The 17,444-nt window shown below is 38.7% G+C and overlaps 1 protein-coding gene across 1 annotated transcript in view; it reads right to left on the reverse strand.

The window, feature by feature from the left end:
* The window catches only part of LSAMP (limbic system associated membrane protein), a 562,686-nt gene that overhangs the window by 257,964 nt on the left and 287,278 nt on the right, over positions 1-17,444 (reverse strand). The window contains exon 2 of the mRNA XM_087818171.1: positions 1,142-1,374. Within this exon, the coding sequence (XP_087674297.1) occupies positions 1,142-1,374 (233 nt within the window). The remainder of the gene's footprint in view (positions 1-1,141; positions 1,375-17,444) is intronic.

Consider the following 17,444-nt stretch of genomic DNA (forward strand, 5'->3'; position numbering starts at 1 on the left):
TTGCAAGTCAGTAGGCATGCCTTTTAAAAGCAATAAAATGAAGCTCTCAGCCATTGCAAATGGACCAAGATGGAGGTCACATGACTAAACCACCTCTGCATCAGGCAGCCTCTGATGTATTTTACTCCAGTTTCAACCTATTAATCAGAGAAGTTGGAAGAGCAATAATTTAAATGCTGCAATAATCAATTCCATACACATTAATAGAAGCTACAGTCAAACTTTGCCACACCACTGACTGCTCTGGAATCTTGTCACAGGAGCCCTAGGGCCATGCCTAATTTGCATTAAATTTACATAAAATTGTAAATCAAGAATACATGAACACAGCCCTGATATTTGTTAGTGCTTAGATCTTGTTAGATGGATTGAAACTGCTGGTGGTTTGACTTTGCTTGCAATAAAATTGTGCAGCTGATCAGCTTTGTTCTCATTCGGCAATAATGAGGAAAGGGACCCGAGAGAGCTATAGTTTGGGGGCGTGTGTATGCCATTTAGGGTTTTCATCCCTTAAAACCATGACTCAGATGTGCCCTTGGAAACCCCAATCTAGAAGCAGATTGTCCCCGATGACTGCAGATCCTTGTCACTGCATTTGCTCACAAATAACTTGCCATTAGATGGAGACACAAACTGCATAGAATGGTGGCCAGCTGAGAGGATGTCAAGGACTCTGGAAATTTTTATTGTTCCAAACAACATTTACTATCATGAAAACAGATTAATTAGTAATATTTTTTTAGGATGTGGACAGGTAAAAATCAAACCTTCCACAAAGTATGCAGTACGTAACATCGTGAGAAAGAGGACTTGACATGGTTCTTAGCATTTGTGTGTTCTTTGTGCTCCTGTTTCAGCTTATTCCAACTGTGGCCTCTGCTGTGTGTTTTCACACTGAGGGCTAGGAGAAAACATTCTCACCAAGGGTACTGGCTCACAGTGGCAAGACTCAACTCTCTATATTCCTCTTATCCTCTCATTTTAAGTCTATCCTTTTAGAGAGAAGACACTTACGTGCCATAATGTATTTAAACGTCTTCCTATTTTTTTTAGGAAGGATTATATAAGTATTTTCTACATCATGATTATTCAGTGCCTCCTATCTCTCATTCACCATCCACCTGTCCCATCTTTTTCTTACCTTGCACGATCAAGTAAACTTGGGAGGTCTTGGGCTCATGCTGTGTCTGAACCGAACAAGTGTAGGAACCCTCATCATAGACATCCACCTTCTGGATCCGAAGGCTGTATTCCAGAGAATGGCGTTTCTCCAGCTCCACCCGGGGGTCCAGAGACCACTTGTCATGCCCAGCAAAAATGATGCCAGAGCGGTTCAACCAGGCCACCTTCGAGTTCTTGTCTTCTACAACGCACCTGTCAGAGCAGAATAACAACAGCCTTAGAGCTTAGCCATACCTGCATCTGCATTCATTCTCTACATGATTAGATTCAACAAGACTAGTCAAGAAAAATAATTATATGCATGATGAACCATTGCCATGTTCTTTCTTAGAGTCTTAAGTATCATCACTGGTTCTCCTTTAAGACCTAATTACCATTCAATGGATAGATGTCATCATATTAGACTCAATTCAGCAATAAACAATCTGAGTATGAGAAATGTAGGCAAATGAAGTTAAATGGGTATTAATTTCCCGCTGGATTATTGTCTTCTCTAGGAAAAGGTCGTTCACACAGAACTCCATCTGTTTAAGTAACTTTGAGAATTAGATGATTGATAATGTGGCACATTTACTCAATTTTGAATTATAGTTATTCTTTCATAACTGTTTCCTGAAGTCTTGTGCGATGGTATATTCAAGTTATGCCCCACCACTGCAGGAATTAGATTAGATTTCAGAGTTTGCATCTGATCTGAATGAGTCTGGGATTCCCACTCCCAGGAGTGAGGTGTGCGTGAGCAGGTCCCAGTGAGTGGACAGGCGAGTGTCAAGGTGATCAGAGCGGCCACCATCCTGCCCAAGCCTGGTCCCGGCTGCTGAGGGCAGCGGGCTGTCTGCTGGCGAGACAGCTTACTACCGGCATATCTGACCGCATTAGAATGAATTCGATCTTTTATGGGAGATGAGGAAACCAGTTTTGTAGTTTCTATTCCAAGGAAGATGAAGGAAAATTTACTTGAATACTTATTTTAGAAACCTAAAAGAGCCTCTCCCTGAAACTTGAAAGAAAGGGGCAAAGAACACAGATTAGGGAGAAAGAGTAAACCCTTCATGGTGAGTGCAGTTTTCTTCAATTCTATCAAGAATCTGGAAATGAAAAAAAATCATGTAAAAGTAAATTCTGTTTGTTTCACTTTGGCAAGATTTACATCTGCCCCACAGGAAGAGGGTCCAGAGCTGTTCAGAGCTGCAGAGCCAGCTGCTCAGCACTCTGGGGCATGAGGGATGGACAGGAGACAGGGATATGACAGTAAAACTATTAAGACACCACATTCCCCTGTATTTTCCAAACCAAGTCAAATCCAGGTTTCCTCTCAGGTCAAAACAATCAGGCATGGAGATTCCACACTCACGCATGGACAGGAAATTTATGTCTTATCCAAAGGCTGTCCACTGCAAGGATACAGAGGCCAATCCGTAACTTTCATAATAAAGGAGACAGGCTGAGTCTTTTAAAAATTCCCGTGGAACAGAAGACCTCCTTACCCCATTAATTTTTGTTGAATTATGTATTTTATTTAGCATGATTATTTTATTTAATTAGTTGCATTCAGGTCTTTCAGCAGGTCTTTCTTTTCTTCTCAGCCTATTTATTTTCCTAAACATAGGTAAATGAAGGTATCATTTAGTATCTCCATTACTCAATATGTGTTTCTTTGCCATACAGATGTTACTGAGATTAATCAGATGCATTTGATAATTAAAACTTCTCCATGAGGGAGTGCAGAGCTAACTTCATAGATACTTGCTGCTTCTTTCTAGACTTAATTTTACTTTTCCTGTTCTTTTTATGGTATCATTTCCCTGTTCTTGGTGATGCTTGTGTTATGTCTCAAGTTAGAATCATTTATGAATTACATAACATTACATATCAATGTACATAACATCTTATTTTTACATTGTGTTTGCCTTTCTTCTAGATCATGAATGAAGTTGTTCATGTAGATTTACTGTATTTTTTCTGTTTACTGAGAAGAATAGAAATGTACCTCTATAAGTGCATTTCAAATCTATCACATTTCTCCTTGCACTTTTCTCATCTATACAGCTCAGCACAGTAGCAAGCAGATATCACAGAGATGTACTCTGAATGCTGTTTAGCCCAGCATATTAAGGTATCTCCCAAAACTAATCTGGTGTAAAACAGTAAATGCCTGGTAAATGCGTATCAGGTGAACTAACAGTGTCACAATGTAGACACAAGACATATGGTTTCTTACATTATATTCCACCCCACCCTCAATCCCAAGCTCTATTGCATCCACAAATGAATTGGGTGAATTTTCTTATCTGCACAAGATAAGAGTTTCTAAGTCAGGTCTTTAGGGTCCTTTTGATATTTTAGCAACTTTTTGTCCATGGAAAAGTTAAAATTACCACACAGATCATTATTCCAAATTATTCTCTGAGAGGAGTCAGATCTATCTTACTTAGAAGTAACTGAATATTTCAGCAAAATTGCCAGATCCATAAAAATGCATCTACTTGAGACAATATATTATGTGGGGACTTTGCTATGACAATGTACATAACATCTTATTTTTACGTTGTGTTTCACTCGTATTTAATTTTTAAATTTATCTTTTACAACCAAATAGGTGAAAAGTGTATTAAATTCAAACACATACAAATACACTCACTCTTTTCTACTAACTCAGTATAGTTAGCCAACTCAAAGCACCACGTAGTATTTTTTAAAAGAAAACTACTCCTCCAGATATTTAAGGGTTCTTTTTATGTAATCAATAGTTCCAAAGTAAGTGCATTGACACACAAACTAGAAAATCATGTTTTGTAATGTGACGAAAACTTTCATACTGGAAAATAAGCAAACGAATAACATAATTTCAGAGCTAGTTAATTTTAGAATCTTGATACAAGGTAGTAACTATTTTAAACTATAAGTACATGTAACAAAAATAACCACATAAAGTCAAAGTAATAGTCTCAACTTGTGGAATTTGTTTCTTAAATGAAAATAACCAGTCACACAGCAGGTAGTCACAGAATGCCTAGCTACTTGGAAGTGAGAAAATGCTGATTAAATGCAGACCCAAGTTCCCAGCATGCAGACTGGCCAGTAAGCAAAATGAGCTTGTATTAGGAAGTGAGTTGGCTTCACTGGGCATTAGGCATGCCTATAGAGAAAATGAGAATTCTCATGCTATGCCATTATAATATGGTAATAATGTATTATCTCCCACTCAATGCTGCTCCAAAATCAGACAATCTACTTCAAAAATGGATACCTAATGGCTTTCTCTCCAAAATCATCATTCACTAAATCAAGAAAAGTGTAGAGATGAATTTTAAAAATCTGTCAATGTTATGTGCTGTTTGGATTTAATGGAATATTTCTTCCAAGAGTTCAAGATGTTGCAGATCATTCCAGGATTTAGAAAGGATGGCACCCTAAAGAGAGTGGGTGCTATTGGCACGAGGAGAGGGGCAGAGAATGTCCCCTACACTCTAAGTGGGATTTCTGGCAGGCAGCTAAAGACATGGGACATAGTGCAGGGTGCCACCTCTCCAGGAAATGTTCTCTTATAAGCATCCCATCCTTTTACTTGGCTCTTTCTTATGATCTCATTATAATCCACATTACATTAAAGTTATTTGTATGAATCTTTCCTTATAAAGTGATTAACAACTGTGAGCCTCCTGGAGTTCACCTATGAAGCCCTAACAGGGCCTAGCAGAATAAACTCTCCAGGTACACAAGCACTGAAATGTGGAATAAATAAACAGAATTTAATATAACAAATTGCTATTAGATCAATTATGAAATATTTGTTAATTATCTAATAGGTACACAACAGATGGATAACTATTTTAACTTTTCTTAAGAAATAAATAAAATGATCAGATACAAAGGGAACATTTAAAGAAAATTACTGAGTATGATATTAACATGAAACCAAAAGAGAAAAAAAATGAGCTCAGTATTTCCACTATGAAAAAAGATCACCCTCAGGAATTAAATAATCTACATTGTATGTGCAAAACAACAAAAAAGCATAGAGCACTAGATAAACATTTAGTAGATTGTTCATTTTAACCATGAACTCAAAAACATCAAGTGAGTTACTTATCTTAACTGTGAAACAATAATATTATAAAAATCAGTTTAAAAAAATAACAGGAAAGGCAAGCAAACACACTTCTCTCTTCCCTGTTCAGGATACCTAAATTCATAAAACTCACCAAAAAAATCAATGCACCCATAAAAATTGCAAGCATTGGATCTCTGTGAACATTTTATACCAAGTATATCATGCACACTTATACAAACAGGTACATTCACAATTCAGCTCTCACTGCGTAAGTCTGGAGATTATGTTTCCAAAACGATGAATTTAATTGGAGGCAAAAAAGAAATGCTAAATTCAGTTTGTACAAACTGATTGCTTAATTTACTGACAGAATATCCATGATGCAAGTGATACACACCTACCATATATTAAGCCTGTTCCTTGTTCTTAGAAAACATAAACATCTCTCTAGCTGCCTTACTCCTATCTCTACTCTTTGCGTTGTTGACTCCTGACTTCGACTCCTGCCTGCTCTCTTGGCCTTACTCTTGCTCTTGCGCAGCACTGCTCAATCTTAATCCTCTTGAACCAGAAACTGATCTTAGTTCTAGATTTATACTGAATTTTAGTCCTATTAACACCATGACTGTATCTATATGGTAGGATCATGTCCTCTCACTCTTCCTCCTTTGCACGCATTCATGTACATGTGCCCGCATGCACATGTGTACACACACACACACACACACGGAGTAGTGGTGGATGTTTAAGAGAGGGTGAGAACACGGAGGTAGTACACCTCAGGGCCAGATGTGTGTGACTCTGTCACCGGTCACGGTGAGGCATACTCTATGCTTTGTGGACCTCCATGTTGCAAGGATGAGCCTATCCCTTCTCCTTCTCAGTGTGTGGGTGGCAGTTACAGGCTCTCTGAAGTAGCAAGAAACTATAACCCGTTCCTCTCCTTTGAACGATGGGTTCTCTCCTCTTTTCTCCCCACTTGGTTGAGGAGGGTGAGAAACAATTTTAAATCTTGCTTTTTTTCTAATTCTTGTTGTGAGTCTCTGTGAAAAATCTCTTTCATTTAGAATGGGGGGGAAATTGCCTTGAGTTGTACCTTTGAGAAAGTAAAATTAATCTTGGAGTCCTGGCTGGAATTTCTATTTAAAAATTTCACTCCCTATGCAGTTAAAAACAATTCCACAGCTATTTAAAGAAAATTTTGTTACCTTCTGAGTCATTACAAAGTAAATATCAAAAGTATGCTAAGTTCTAGAAGGAAAAAAAATATGCTCTATACCATGTAGGATTTACCCTTTATCTCATTCCAGAACTAAGGAGAAGTAAAAGTGCTTACAATAAATTATAATGCACTTAGGATAAGCATTCTGTTGTATGAGGCATGGCTGTAAAGTCAGGATACTGTTTTCTATAAGTCTCACTTGAAAACCCAACCCCTTACTTGATAGTCTTATCATATACAGTATTATATAAATTTTTATCATTGGAGCAAGATGTTATGACTCATCATTGCGTGAAGTAGACATAATGTGGATCAAATTATGCCTCTAAGATATGGCCATTAATAGATATACCATGTATGATATAACAGAGTTAACGTATAGTAATTAAGTAAGTAAATAAGAGGTAATGAGACTATCAGGGCTACCTTTAGAAAAGGGGCTCAGCAGTCTAGTATACCTACACTATAAGAGGCAGAGGTAAAATAAATAAAGGAGATAAATATAAAGAGTAACAGGAGTTTTCAATTTTTAATGTACTTTTGGATACAAATGTGAAATAGGGGACTCTAGTAGCTGCAGATTGAAGGAGCACATATTATCAACTAGATCTATCTAAGGCAAAGGAAACATAGCAGCCCCTTCCTCTAGCTGATAAGAAACCAACAGATCACTGATGAATGTTTATGAATCACAAGGACACTTCTCACATGGAGAATTATAATCGTAGTAATTTTTCTGACTTCCATGTTTGCTTTTACATCACCCACTTTCCACCTCACCTTACTTCCTATGCTTCTTATATCCAAAATTACCTTTACCCCCAACATTTTCTTCCAAAGGACATTGGTGTAAGGAAGCCTTCACCTATGGGTGACAACCTAGTTTTGTGTTTTTTCTTCTTTTTCTCCCCATCACTATTTTCCTCATCTAAATATTTCTTTGAAGGCTGTCCTTCTTGAACAGATCAATTGAGATGTGAATAGGACTTGCAATCAGGTGATCAAAAGGAGCTTTGGAAGTTACCGAGAGAATGGGCATGAAGGCCTCAAGAGCTTGAGTTTTAGAAGAAAGCCCATCTGGAAGAGCTCTTGTAAGGAACTCACTCACTCAAACTGGACAATGATACCTTAGACTATAATCCACAATTTACATAAAGCACAGACCCTGGGAGGGTGATGGAGGTGAGAGGAAGTAACTGGCATCTGGATTTAAGGAGAGAGAGAAAGTCAAAGGCCATCAACACCTTTTGTATGGCTACATCCACCACATCACTTAACTCTGAAATTTCACAGCCAGTTTGAGTTAAAAAAAGAGCTGCACATGCTTCAAGGTGAAGGTCATACTCAGTTCTAGGAAGACCCTTATATTCAAATGTACCATCTCTTTAGTCTGAGAGCATTTGTATTCACTTCCCTACCCTCTCTGTCCCATGGGGCACTCTAGCTTTGAGACTGTATTACAGGAGAGGCATCTTCTCTCACAGGGAATCAAATTACAGCTGTTAAATGAATAAAATGGGCAGAGTTGGGGATAAACTAAATCTAAGTGGAGATTAATAAGGCATTGTTTTGAACTTCTTTCCTTCATCCTTCTGAATTGCTTAGTAAGTAAATAATAGGTAATAAGACTGTCTACCAGGGCAACGTTTTTAAAAGGGCTCTGGGCCTAGTTTGCCTTCACTGCAAGAGGTGAAGACCTCAAAACTAAAACCTTAATGAGATTCTCAGGCATGAAACTTATTATTTATTCAGACCCTAACCCCATTCTTCCCCCTTCTTGTTTTCCTTTTACCTGAAAGTACCTTTTGCAACCTTTTTCTTTGGCAAGCTCCTACACAAAATCCATCTCAGATGTGTCCTCCCTTGTGAAGCATTCTCTGATTTCCCTAGTTGTTTCCCTGCTTGTGCTAGCATTTCAATTCTTTGTTTTTCTGCCTCTCATTATTGTTTAAGAATGAAGTAGAGCCATGTCTTCTCAATATTTACATCTCCATTGCCTCACAAAGAGCCTGACAAATAAAAACACTCAATAATTGTTTGATAGGTGAATGAACATACTAAGATCTTTCTCCTCTCATTTCACATTCTGAGAGATGTCTCTTTTCTAATACATAGTGAAGGTGGGAAAATCTTACAGATCCTAGTGGTTTCACGTTGAGTACTAACTGGCTTCAGCGGCATCACCTAATCTCTACAAGTTTATAGAGGGTCGATGACTAAGTCATAACCAATCTTCTCACTATTCATCTCTAGTGAAATAGGTTAATTTGATCTCAGAGAACTTTAAATTTTTGTCTTTCCCCACTATACTGCACTCTAAAATTAGTAATTATTATTTTGTACTTCAAGATAATAATATGACCAAGATGACAACCAGGAAAGGTGATAAAGAGTTGCAGAGAGTGAGATTTACTCTATTAATCCTCTGTTGCCTGAGAATATACTGAATTAGACATCTTAGAGTATTCCAGTAAGTATGGGGCACTGTGGTTATTTAGATAAGGCTTGTTCAGTCTTTATTGCTGGTAAGTTTCTCCTACATTTCTTTTCTCTGATATTATAAGGCTCAATTTCCTCACTCTTAATGATAGTGTCCCAATTAGCAATCAGGGCCAAACAAAACTCCCCCAAACCCAGGACGAGAGAAGCATAAGTATGAACAAAATATTTTTAATGACGTACAGCTGAACTTATCCAGGTGAAGTGGGTAACAACCCGTTATTGATTCTTATGTCTTGCTCTTGCTCTTCCTCTAAGGACAGGCTTCTTAACAAAGCCAATTTCCAAAGCTCCTACTGTTACCTTCAGTCCCATTATTCTCCAAAAGAACTCTGCTAAAGGAAGCAACTGCTATAGTTCATCAAGGTATTGTTAACAAAAGAGACAAGAGGCCTAACACAGAGTCACATGGGCCAAACCCATGTCACCAAACCCAGGCTTCATGCCTAACCTAACTGCGGTTATAGTCTCCCCCAGGAATACACAGCGGTCCCTCAGTTTTCGAATATCTTCGTCGACCAACATTTCGGTTTATGAATGCTGGAAAACCGGGAACTAACTGCTTCGGTTTTCGGAGATGCCTCGGAAGTGGAACGTGCCATGCGGCTTCTGCTGAGGGCAAGATCCTGAGGCCCAGCTGTCGGCTGCGGATCCCTCAGTTTTCGAACTTTTCAGAGCTCGAATGGGCTGCCGGAGCGGAGTGCACTAGAAAACCGAGGGACCCCTGTGATCTTAAACCAGCTCATCTGGAACTTCCTGATCCCCAGCAGTGAGGGAATGTGCTTGATAGACCCCTCCCAACACCACCAAAAAGATGGGGTAATCTACTCTTTCTTTGTCCCTACCCTTCTCGGCCTATAAAAACTTTCCGTTTCTTAAAGTTTCTCGACTTCTTTACTCGATGGGATGCTGCCTGACTCACAAACCGTTGCATAAAGCAAATTTGCTCTTTCAGTTATTTCCTCAGTTGAATTTTGTTTCGTAATGGTATGCTCTTATACGCAAGCTTCAGGAAAGGTGACGCGGATGGCCTTATTCAGAAGGAGAATATTTCATGTCTTGACTGTATTAATCACTGTATTTATTCTGTCTTGAGACTAGAGTACTGTGATCTAATAAGCCTGGTGTAAATCATAAGTTGTTATTCATCTTTCTATGTCACTTCTCATTCCATCTCTTTTTTTTTTTTTTTTTTGCCACATTCTTCTATTGAGAACATGAATCAATCTAAGAAAACAGCTCATTTCTATGTCTTTTCCTTTCGCTGTCTTGCAATGTGGATCCCTTAATCTCTGCAAACATTCTTCTGTCTAGAAAAGACCTAGTGCCATGTAACACGATGCTTCTCATTACAATTATGCCTCTGCTAGACTATAAAATCAAGTCCGGGTCCCTAATTTCTCTATTCTAAGTGTATCAGTGCAGAAATGATTCGAGTGCATGAAAATCCTGTGTGTATTCAATAAAAAATTCCTCTAACAATAAAAGTAATTACAAATGTACAATTTCTATGGCTTACTCTACCCCTGTATAGCACCTGAATCACAGAATGCTGTGACTGAAGTGAACCAAATAGAAACTTTAGAAAATGTGCCCATAGAGACCAGAATCAGATCACAAGAGAGCAAAGAATGTATTGCTCATTAAGTAGACCTTCCTCTAAGTGAGCCTACGCGGAATTTGTTCCTAGTCACTGAGTTCTACACAGGGCCTCTGTGGTCCCAAGAGAACTCAGTGTGAGCACTAGCCAGTGACTCCAATCTCATCATTTCAAAACCCTTTGGCACTTTTCACTTACAGATTTCTCCTAATCATTAGTTCTTAGCAGCAACAAAATGGTAGGAGGAAAATAAAGCAAGATCAAAAGATACATATTCAATGCAAAACAGCTCAGCCTGTTAGCCCCAAGCGACAAATAAGTGGAGAACATTCTCCAAAGTGTGTTTCTGGGAGGCTGATGTTAGATGCGAATCTGCCCCAGGCAAAGTTTTAAAAAAAAATTGAACAACAAAAGCAAACCAGGCCTGTATCTTTTGTTCTTCCACATAGCTCACCAGTCTTTGTCCACCATGTCAGAAATCTAACATTATTTTACAAGGAAGATTAGAAGAGATTAATCTTACATCAGCTATTAACTCCTTCTATGATATTGTTTTTGCTAAAATCCTTCATTTTTAATCAGCATAGAAGGTCAGATGCAGGGCTGCACAGGACAAAGATGCTGTATGATCCTTGGTGGACCCTCCACAAGTGAACTACTACAAATTTCTCTAAAATAGGAAAATGCAGTTAACTCTGTCACTCTACAATACTAAACTTGCCCACACTACCTCTCTAGCGGGAGGTGCTGAATGTGAGATCAGACCAAAAGCTCCCCAAAAGCCCTTATAGCTATCCCATTCCTTCTCAATGTCAAATGAAAAGCTAGTAAGAATATATTATAGGCCAGAATCATTCTTGACTTAACAAATGCACTTTACTTTCGATCCTTGGGAAACACAGCCATGGCCAGAGGCCTAGCATTAGAAGAGCTATTTGTTACCTGGTGTCCCAGGTGCGTTCACAGCAGACTCCAGTGTTAGAAATGGGGCAGGAAATGTGCTGGAGCATCAGTAGGCTCAAACCTAGAAGAACTTACTATTTTCTAAAAGCCTTTTGAAAGTTTAAGGTGTGAAATAGCACATTGAAGACACTTATAGGGCTTTTGGCTAGGGAAGAGGTATTTTTCAATTAGCCTAGGAAAAACTTTTTGCCACAGCTAGTGATACACAGTATGGGATAAATGAACAAGTATTGCTGGCCAATCCTTTGAGACCATTCCAACCACAGTAGAAGCATAATGTGACAGAACTAACTGCCACAAAGGCCTCCCAGCTTCCCGTGTGGCCTACCACTGCCAGGCGTATCCCTCTGAAGAGAAACAGATCTGGACAGAGGGCAGGACAGTTGGCTGTGGACCGCTGCATAGCCAAGCAGGCACTGCCGCTGAGAAATGGTGGCACAGGTAGTAAATGCCTTCCTGTGATCAATAGGAAGTTTTATTTCCTCTGACTGGTACCTAACAGAAGACAACTCCTGATACTTGTAGGTTTGTGAATTTGCACCGTGACAGCAGTTAGTTTTTCATTTTCATTAATGCAATTAGAGTGTTCAAGAATTTATTTAGAACCACTTAATAAATTATTTCAAAATACCCCTACTTTGAAGCTTAGACCTATAATAGCCTATATAAAAGCATATTTTCACGAAGTCGTACAGTTTCTGATCTCAGTATTCTGTTCTCGATATTTTCCTTCCTTCGATGCTCATTTTTGGCCATAGGTTATGAAAATTTTGTTTATTACATTATTTGCTCAGATTTGCAAGACTATCTGTTTCTTTTCTGTTTCATTAATTCTGCTAATTTATCAATTAATTTGGGAATGACATTCACTCTTTTCACTACTCTCCTGATAAGAATTTTCCAATGAAAACTATATATTGGCTGGCAGTTTTAAAATGCACTTTCACTGAGGCGGAGGTAGCTGTAATGGATGTTGGTACAAAATCAAAAGGACTCTAGCAACAAGTTGGCAGGCAGCATGTGAAAACCACCCTGCTTCTGCTAACTAGCACTAAATTTTCAGAGGCAGAGGCAGGGAGATAAATAGAAGGGTTTGGATAACATAAGACAGCTTCTCCTCCAGTGTGTGAAAGATCATTACTCAGTGGGATTTACCTGGACAGAAGCCGTGTGCTGTGGTGAGGTCTGCTTTCCTGCAGGAATAAGTCTTCCTAGCTGGATAAAAAACAGAAAGGTGCATTCCAACCTGGAATGCCGAATGACAGAAAAACTGGTGCTCTACAGATGCTCTAACGAGGGAGTTCAAGATCAGGACAGGGATACCCCTTAGAAATGTGGATCCTGGGACCCCAGCTGATCAAAGCCAATCACTCTTTTAGTGATAGAGAGCCTTATAAAAGTGATGTGTGCCTTATAAAAGGGCTCAAATGTACGACAAAAGGCAGGATGGAAGGGAACAGAATTCGACCTCACTATACAGTTTAAAACAGCTAGTACATCTTTCTTTAGAACCCAGAGGAGGGGATTGGGATGGAGAGTATAAGCTTCCAAATAACTATGATAAGAAAAGTAATAAAAGATCTAGGAATTAAAATGGTTCACAATCTGAAAAAGTCATTCATTTAACAATTAAATGTTATAATCCCTATCAACCCTTTAGTATTTTAATAGATGGATCTTTTGATCCAGAGAGCTCATAATCTCTTAAGGTGTTTAGAAACTGTGTAACTAGCCTAGGAAGTTTGCAATTAGAAAGACTGGATCTGGTGGAACCTGCAAGGCAGGTCTGGGAGTCCTGGAAATTGTTAGTAATTAGAGAGGGAAAGGAGGAGGGAGTTTGAAAAGAGAACCATCAGGAAAGTTAACCATGCTCTTTCTAGGGAATCTTCATTCAAACACCTGGGCCAACCCACCCCACAATATCTTTGTCAATATCTAGGTCTATATTTCTCTTTTCTTCACACAAGACCATTTCATTTACAAAAATTTATATTCTACTAGATTTATAATTGATTCAAGTAATTTTTTTAATGTTTTAATTGCTTATTACCTAAATAGCTGCCATGACAATTTAAATTTGAGTTTCAGTGTTATATTCATGTCCCTGATACTTCTGCGGCTCTGTGGAGGGATTCTGAAATATTTTTCTAAATATGAGTGAGTTTAAGGTTCTGAGATTCCAGTGTTCAGATGCTTCTTTAAAAATGTATTCAGGCAGACGAAAATAGTCAGAAATGTATCTACAACAAATAAACATGAGAAAGTGTGTGAGGTAGATATAAAGAACACAAACTCAGTGTCAGAAAATGTGAGAACTAGAGTGAGAAAGAGTGGAGAGGACAAGATGCTACAGAGCAATTATCACAGAATTGGACAAAGGAGCTCATATGAAAAGCCAAAGGAAATTCCAGAGTTATTCACAATGACTTGTTTTTAAGTAGGAGACATAAAAAAGAGAAACAAAAGTATTTGTGTGCAGAGATGTTAAGTCATGCTCTCTTTCTCTTCATCTCAAGTCCAACACCTCCCACCCCCTCGTAAAACAGCAAACTTGAAGGATCAGTAAGTGATGTAGGGTACAGAAGTTTAGAAATTCAGAACTATTTTCACTCTATGTTTTATGATTATCAAATAACACCCATTCTGCACCAAAAATTCAGATAAGATAGAAAAGTATAGATGAAATAAAGCCAATCAGGATATTAATAATGCTTATATCTGGTGATTTATATTTAAAGGGATACAGTCACACTTATGTTGAGTTAGAATCATATTGAGCTTACAATTTATATATTTATACACTTGTACAAATATATATAATGCTGAACTCTACTTTTAAAAATGATTAAATGAGCCCAGCCAGCAAGGATTAAAAAAGTTGATTATATTACACAAGTAGTGCATGTTAATCATTGAATAATGCAACTTCCTTCTTACCTATTTACCAAGTAGCTCTTGAAGGTGTTTCCATAAAATAGAAATCCTGGGACAACCACACGAATGCCTGGGGCTAGCATAATGCTGACTCACTCTGTTCAGTAAATTTAAGCTTAGGTGGGGGAGCCTTTTCCTTAGGCCAGCAGCTACTCTCCCTCACTACCACTTTCAGAATTGTAACCGAGTCCGAGGCTGTCTCTAACGACACTGGACTGCGTCCCCAAGGTGCATGGGTTGCTGTGCGGTGTGGAATTCCGAAGTCAGTATCGTATAATGAGGAAAAGCAGTCTAACATCTCAGCTCCACAACACATCAGCTATAATCATTTAGGTCAATTATTTCATATCTCCAAGCCTCTGTATCTCTTCTATCGGATTGTTTTTGGACTTAATAATTCATTACATGCAAAGCCCTTATAATAGTAGCCCTATAAAAACCAATCAGGAATTGTTACAAATTTTTTGTTTATACTGTCATTGTTGTTATTATTATTATTGCTATTATATTTACTAATCACAAAGTGAATGAGAAAGGATGGGATGTAAGACGTATTTTTTTTCCGAATCAAGTAGGTCAATGATTGCAAGAACAGGAGCAATGAGGAGGGTCTCAGGAACATCCACTTGGAGAAAAACATTGACTGAGGTGTAATTTACTGAGTTGACCTTCTAAATGGGAAGAAAGAAAATAACAGAAGATCGTGTTGAAAATGTGGAACTTTAAGCCCTGCTTTCCCAGAAAGCAAGAAAGATGAACACCACTACCCACCCCTCACCCGCTGCTTTTGTGTTCCAGGAAAGGGGCTAACTGCAAAGGACCCCGGCGCTCCCATAGGATATGAGGTCAGGCTCATCCCTATATTCTCTGCATGACTTCCATCAGACCATAATGACCCTCTGCCCCTATGAAACCCTGGCTCTCTTCCTTCTTCTTCTTGCAATAATGTGAATAATATCATTTCTGTAACATTCTTGTGCCTTCACCTTTCACACGTGTCACAGGGTTCTCTGAGCTGGGTTACCCTTTGGAAACATGGGCTGGGAGCAGAGCCCAGAGACATCCTGCACCTTCCATGGGGTGGCAGAAGAAGTTAGAAAGGGAAGGCTTTATTCCTAATTGGGTGTGAACCTGCTCATTATATTATGCCGTACTTCACAAAATATTTGCATTCCAGAAATGCTTATTTTCCTAGTGCCTTAGCGACTGCTATTAGAAAACCAGAGATCCCTGACTATAATAAAACCCTGAGATGTAGTAACATCAGACACTGAAGAAAGCAGTACACTCTTTATACTCACATATTTAAAAGAAAAGTGATTCTGCTTTTATAAAATACTAACAGTGATATTCTCCACATTTATAATCTTGTGATACCCCCAAATTAGTCACACAATGAAAATACGGAAAGGGAACCCCTAAGTGGATGTTAGATTCCAGTGGTCTGCCTACACATTGGATCATTCCTCTGTGACAGTCATAAAGTTAGGAACTTGGCACTCTTCGTGGATTCGGTTTAGTTATCATGTCAGCAGGGTGTAGAGTCCCTCAATTTTATTACGTTTGCCTTTATTTCACGCCACTGGGTTAACAGCTGAGTAGCACTGCTTTTAGTATCTAGCATAACTTGCAAATGCAGATGCTTTTCAACAGTATTTTACGAAGTGAAAGGAATTGTTTTGCTTATTATTCATCTCTTTATAATTGTTTGTAGGTTTTGGGAAACACTTTAAATAAAATCTTTAGTTGAGCTCAGATTTTATGAACTGACAAAATGGAGACAATGAGGATTGCATTTGGGGGACTTATTTTTTCTCAAAATAAGCCAATACATTTATGTTACTTTTTTAAAATCCCCATCCTAGGATGTTTTTATTGATTTTAGAGAAGGGGAGAGAGACAGACAGACAGACAGACAGACAGATGAGAAACATCGATCATTGCCTCCCACATGCACCCCGACCAGGGATGGAACCTGCATCTAGGGATGCGCCCTGACCGGGAATGAAACCCACAACTTTCTGGTGCACGGATGATGCTCCGGCCAACTGAGCCCCGGGCCAGGGTGCACGTTTATGTTACTTTTAACGGAGACTGAAGTCGGAAGGGGCCTTACTAAGGGATAGTTAAGGCCAATGTTTGTTGAGCGCCTACTCCGCACTAAGCACTGTTCAAATATATTTATGTGTTATTAGATTTCGTTCTCACATGTCATGTAAGGGGGAAGTACTCTGATTATCTCCATTGTACAGAAGGGAAAGTGAGCCACACATAGATCAATTAGATTGCTCGGGGAACTTAGTCAGTAACTGGTAGGGGAATGTCATTCAGTTCATCCTAAACTCTTTGCTTTCTATATCTGTTACCTCTCTTTGCCTCTGTCCCAAGTTCAATCTTCTATTTTTCTCTAGTCCACAGCCTTCTTTTTATCTGTTCATTTACTCATTTTGGTGGAACATATCCTACAGTAACTTTTTAAGATGTGTGACATGTATTCATTATTTTATAAGTTTTATGTTTATCAATCACCTGTGAAGGTAAAAAAAAATCAACTTTTTTCAGTAGAGACCTCTAGATTGGAAATTATTTTCCTCCACAATTTTGAAGATATTTCCTATTGAATTCTAACTCCAAGTTTTGCTATTGAAAAGTCCAAAATCACTTGTAACTGATCCTTTGAGTGTGACTTGCTTTTCCATGTTTTTTTTCCTACTTGGATGCTTACTGGTTTCTCTCTCTCTCTCTTTTTTTAATCCTCACTTGAGAATATGTTTTTAGAGAGGAAGAGAGAGAGAAACATTGATGTGAGAGAGAAACATCCACCAGTTGCCAGGGATCAAACCCACAACCTAGGTATGGACCCTGACTGACAATCGAATCCGCAGCCTTTTGGTGTATTAGGTGACACTCCAACTGAGCTGCCCTGCCAGGCTTTACCGGTTCTTCCCTTGGTGCCAGCGTTCTGGAAGTTCAAGGCAAAGTACCTTGCG

The sequence above is a fragment of the Miniopterus natalensis genome, chromosome 6 (assembly GCF_054644295.1).
Source record: "Miniopterus natalensis isolate mMinNat1 chromosome 6, mMinNat1.hap1, whole genome shotgun sequence".
Taxonomy (NCBI): Eukaryota; Metazoa; Chordata; class Mammalia; order Chiroptera; family Miniopteridae; genus Miniopterus; species Miniopterus natalensis.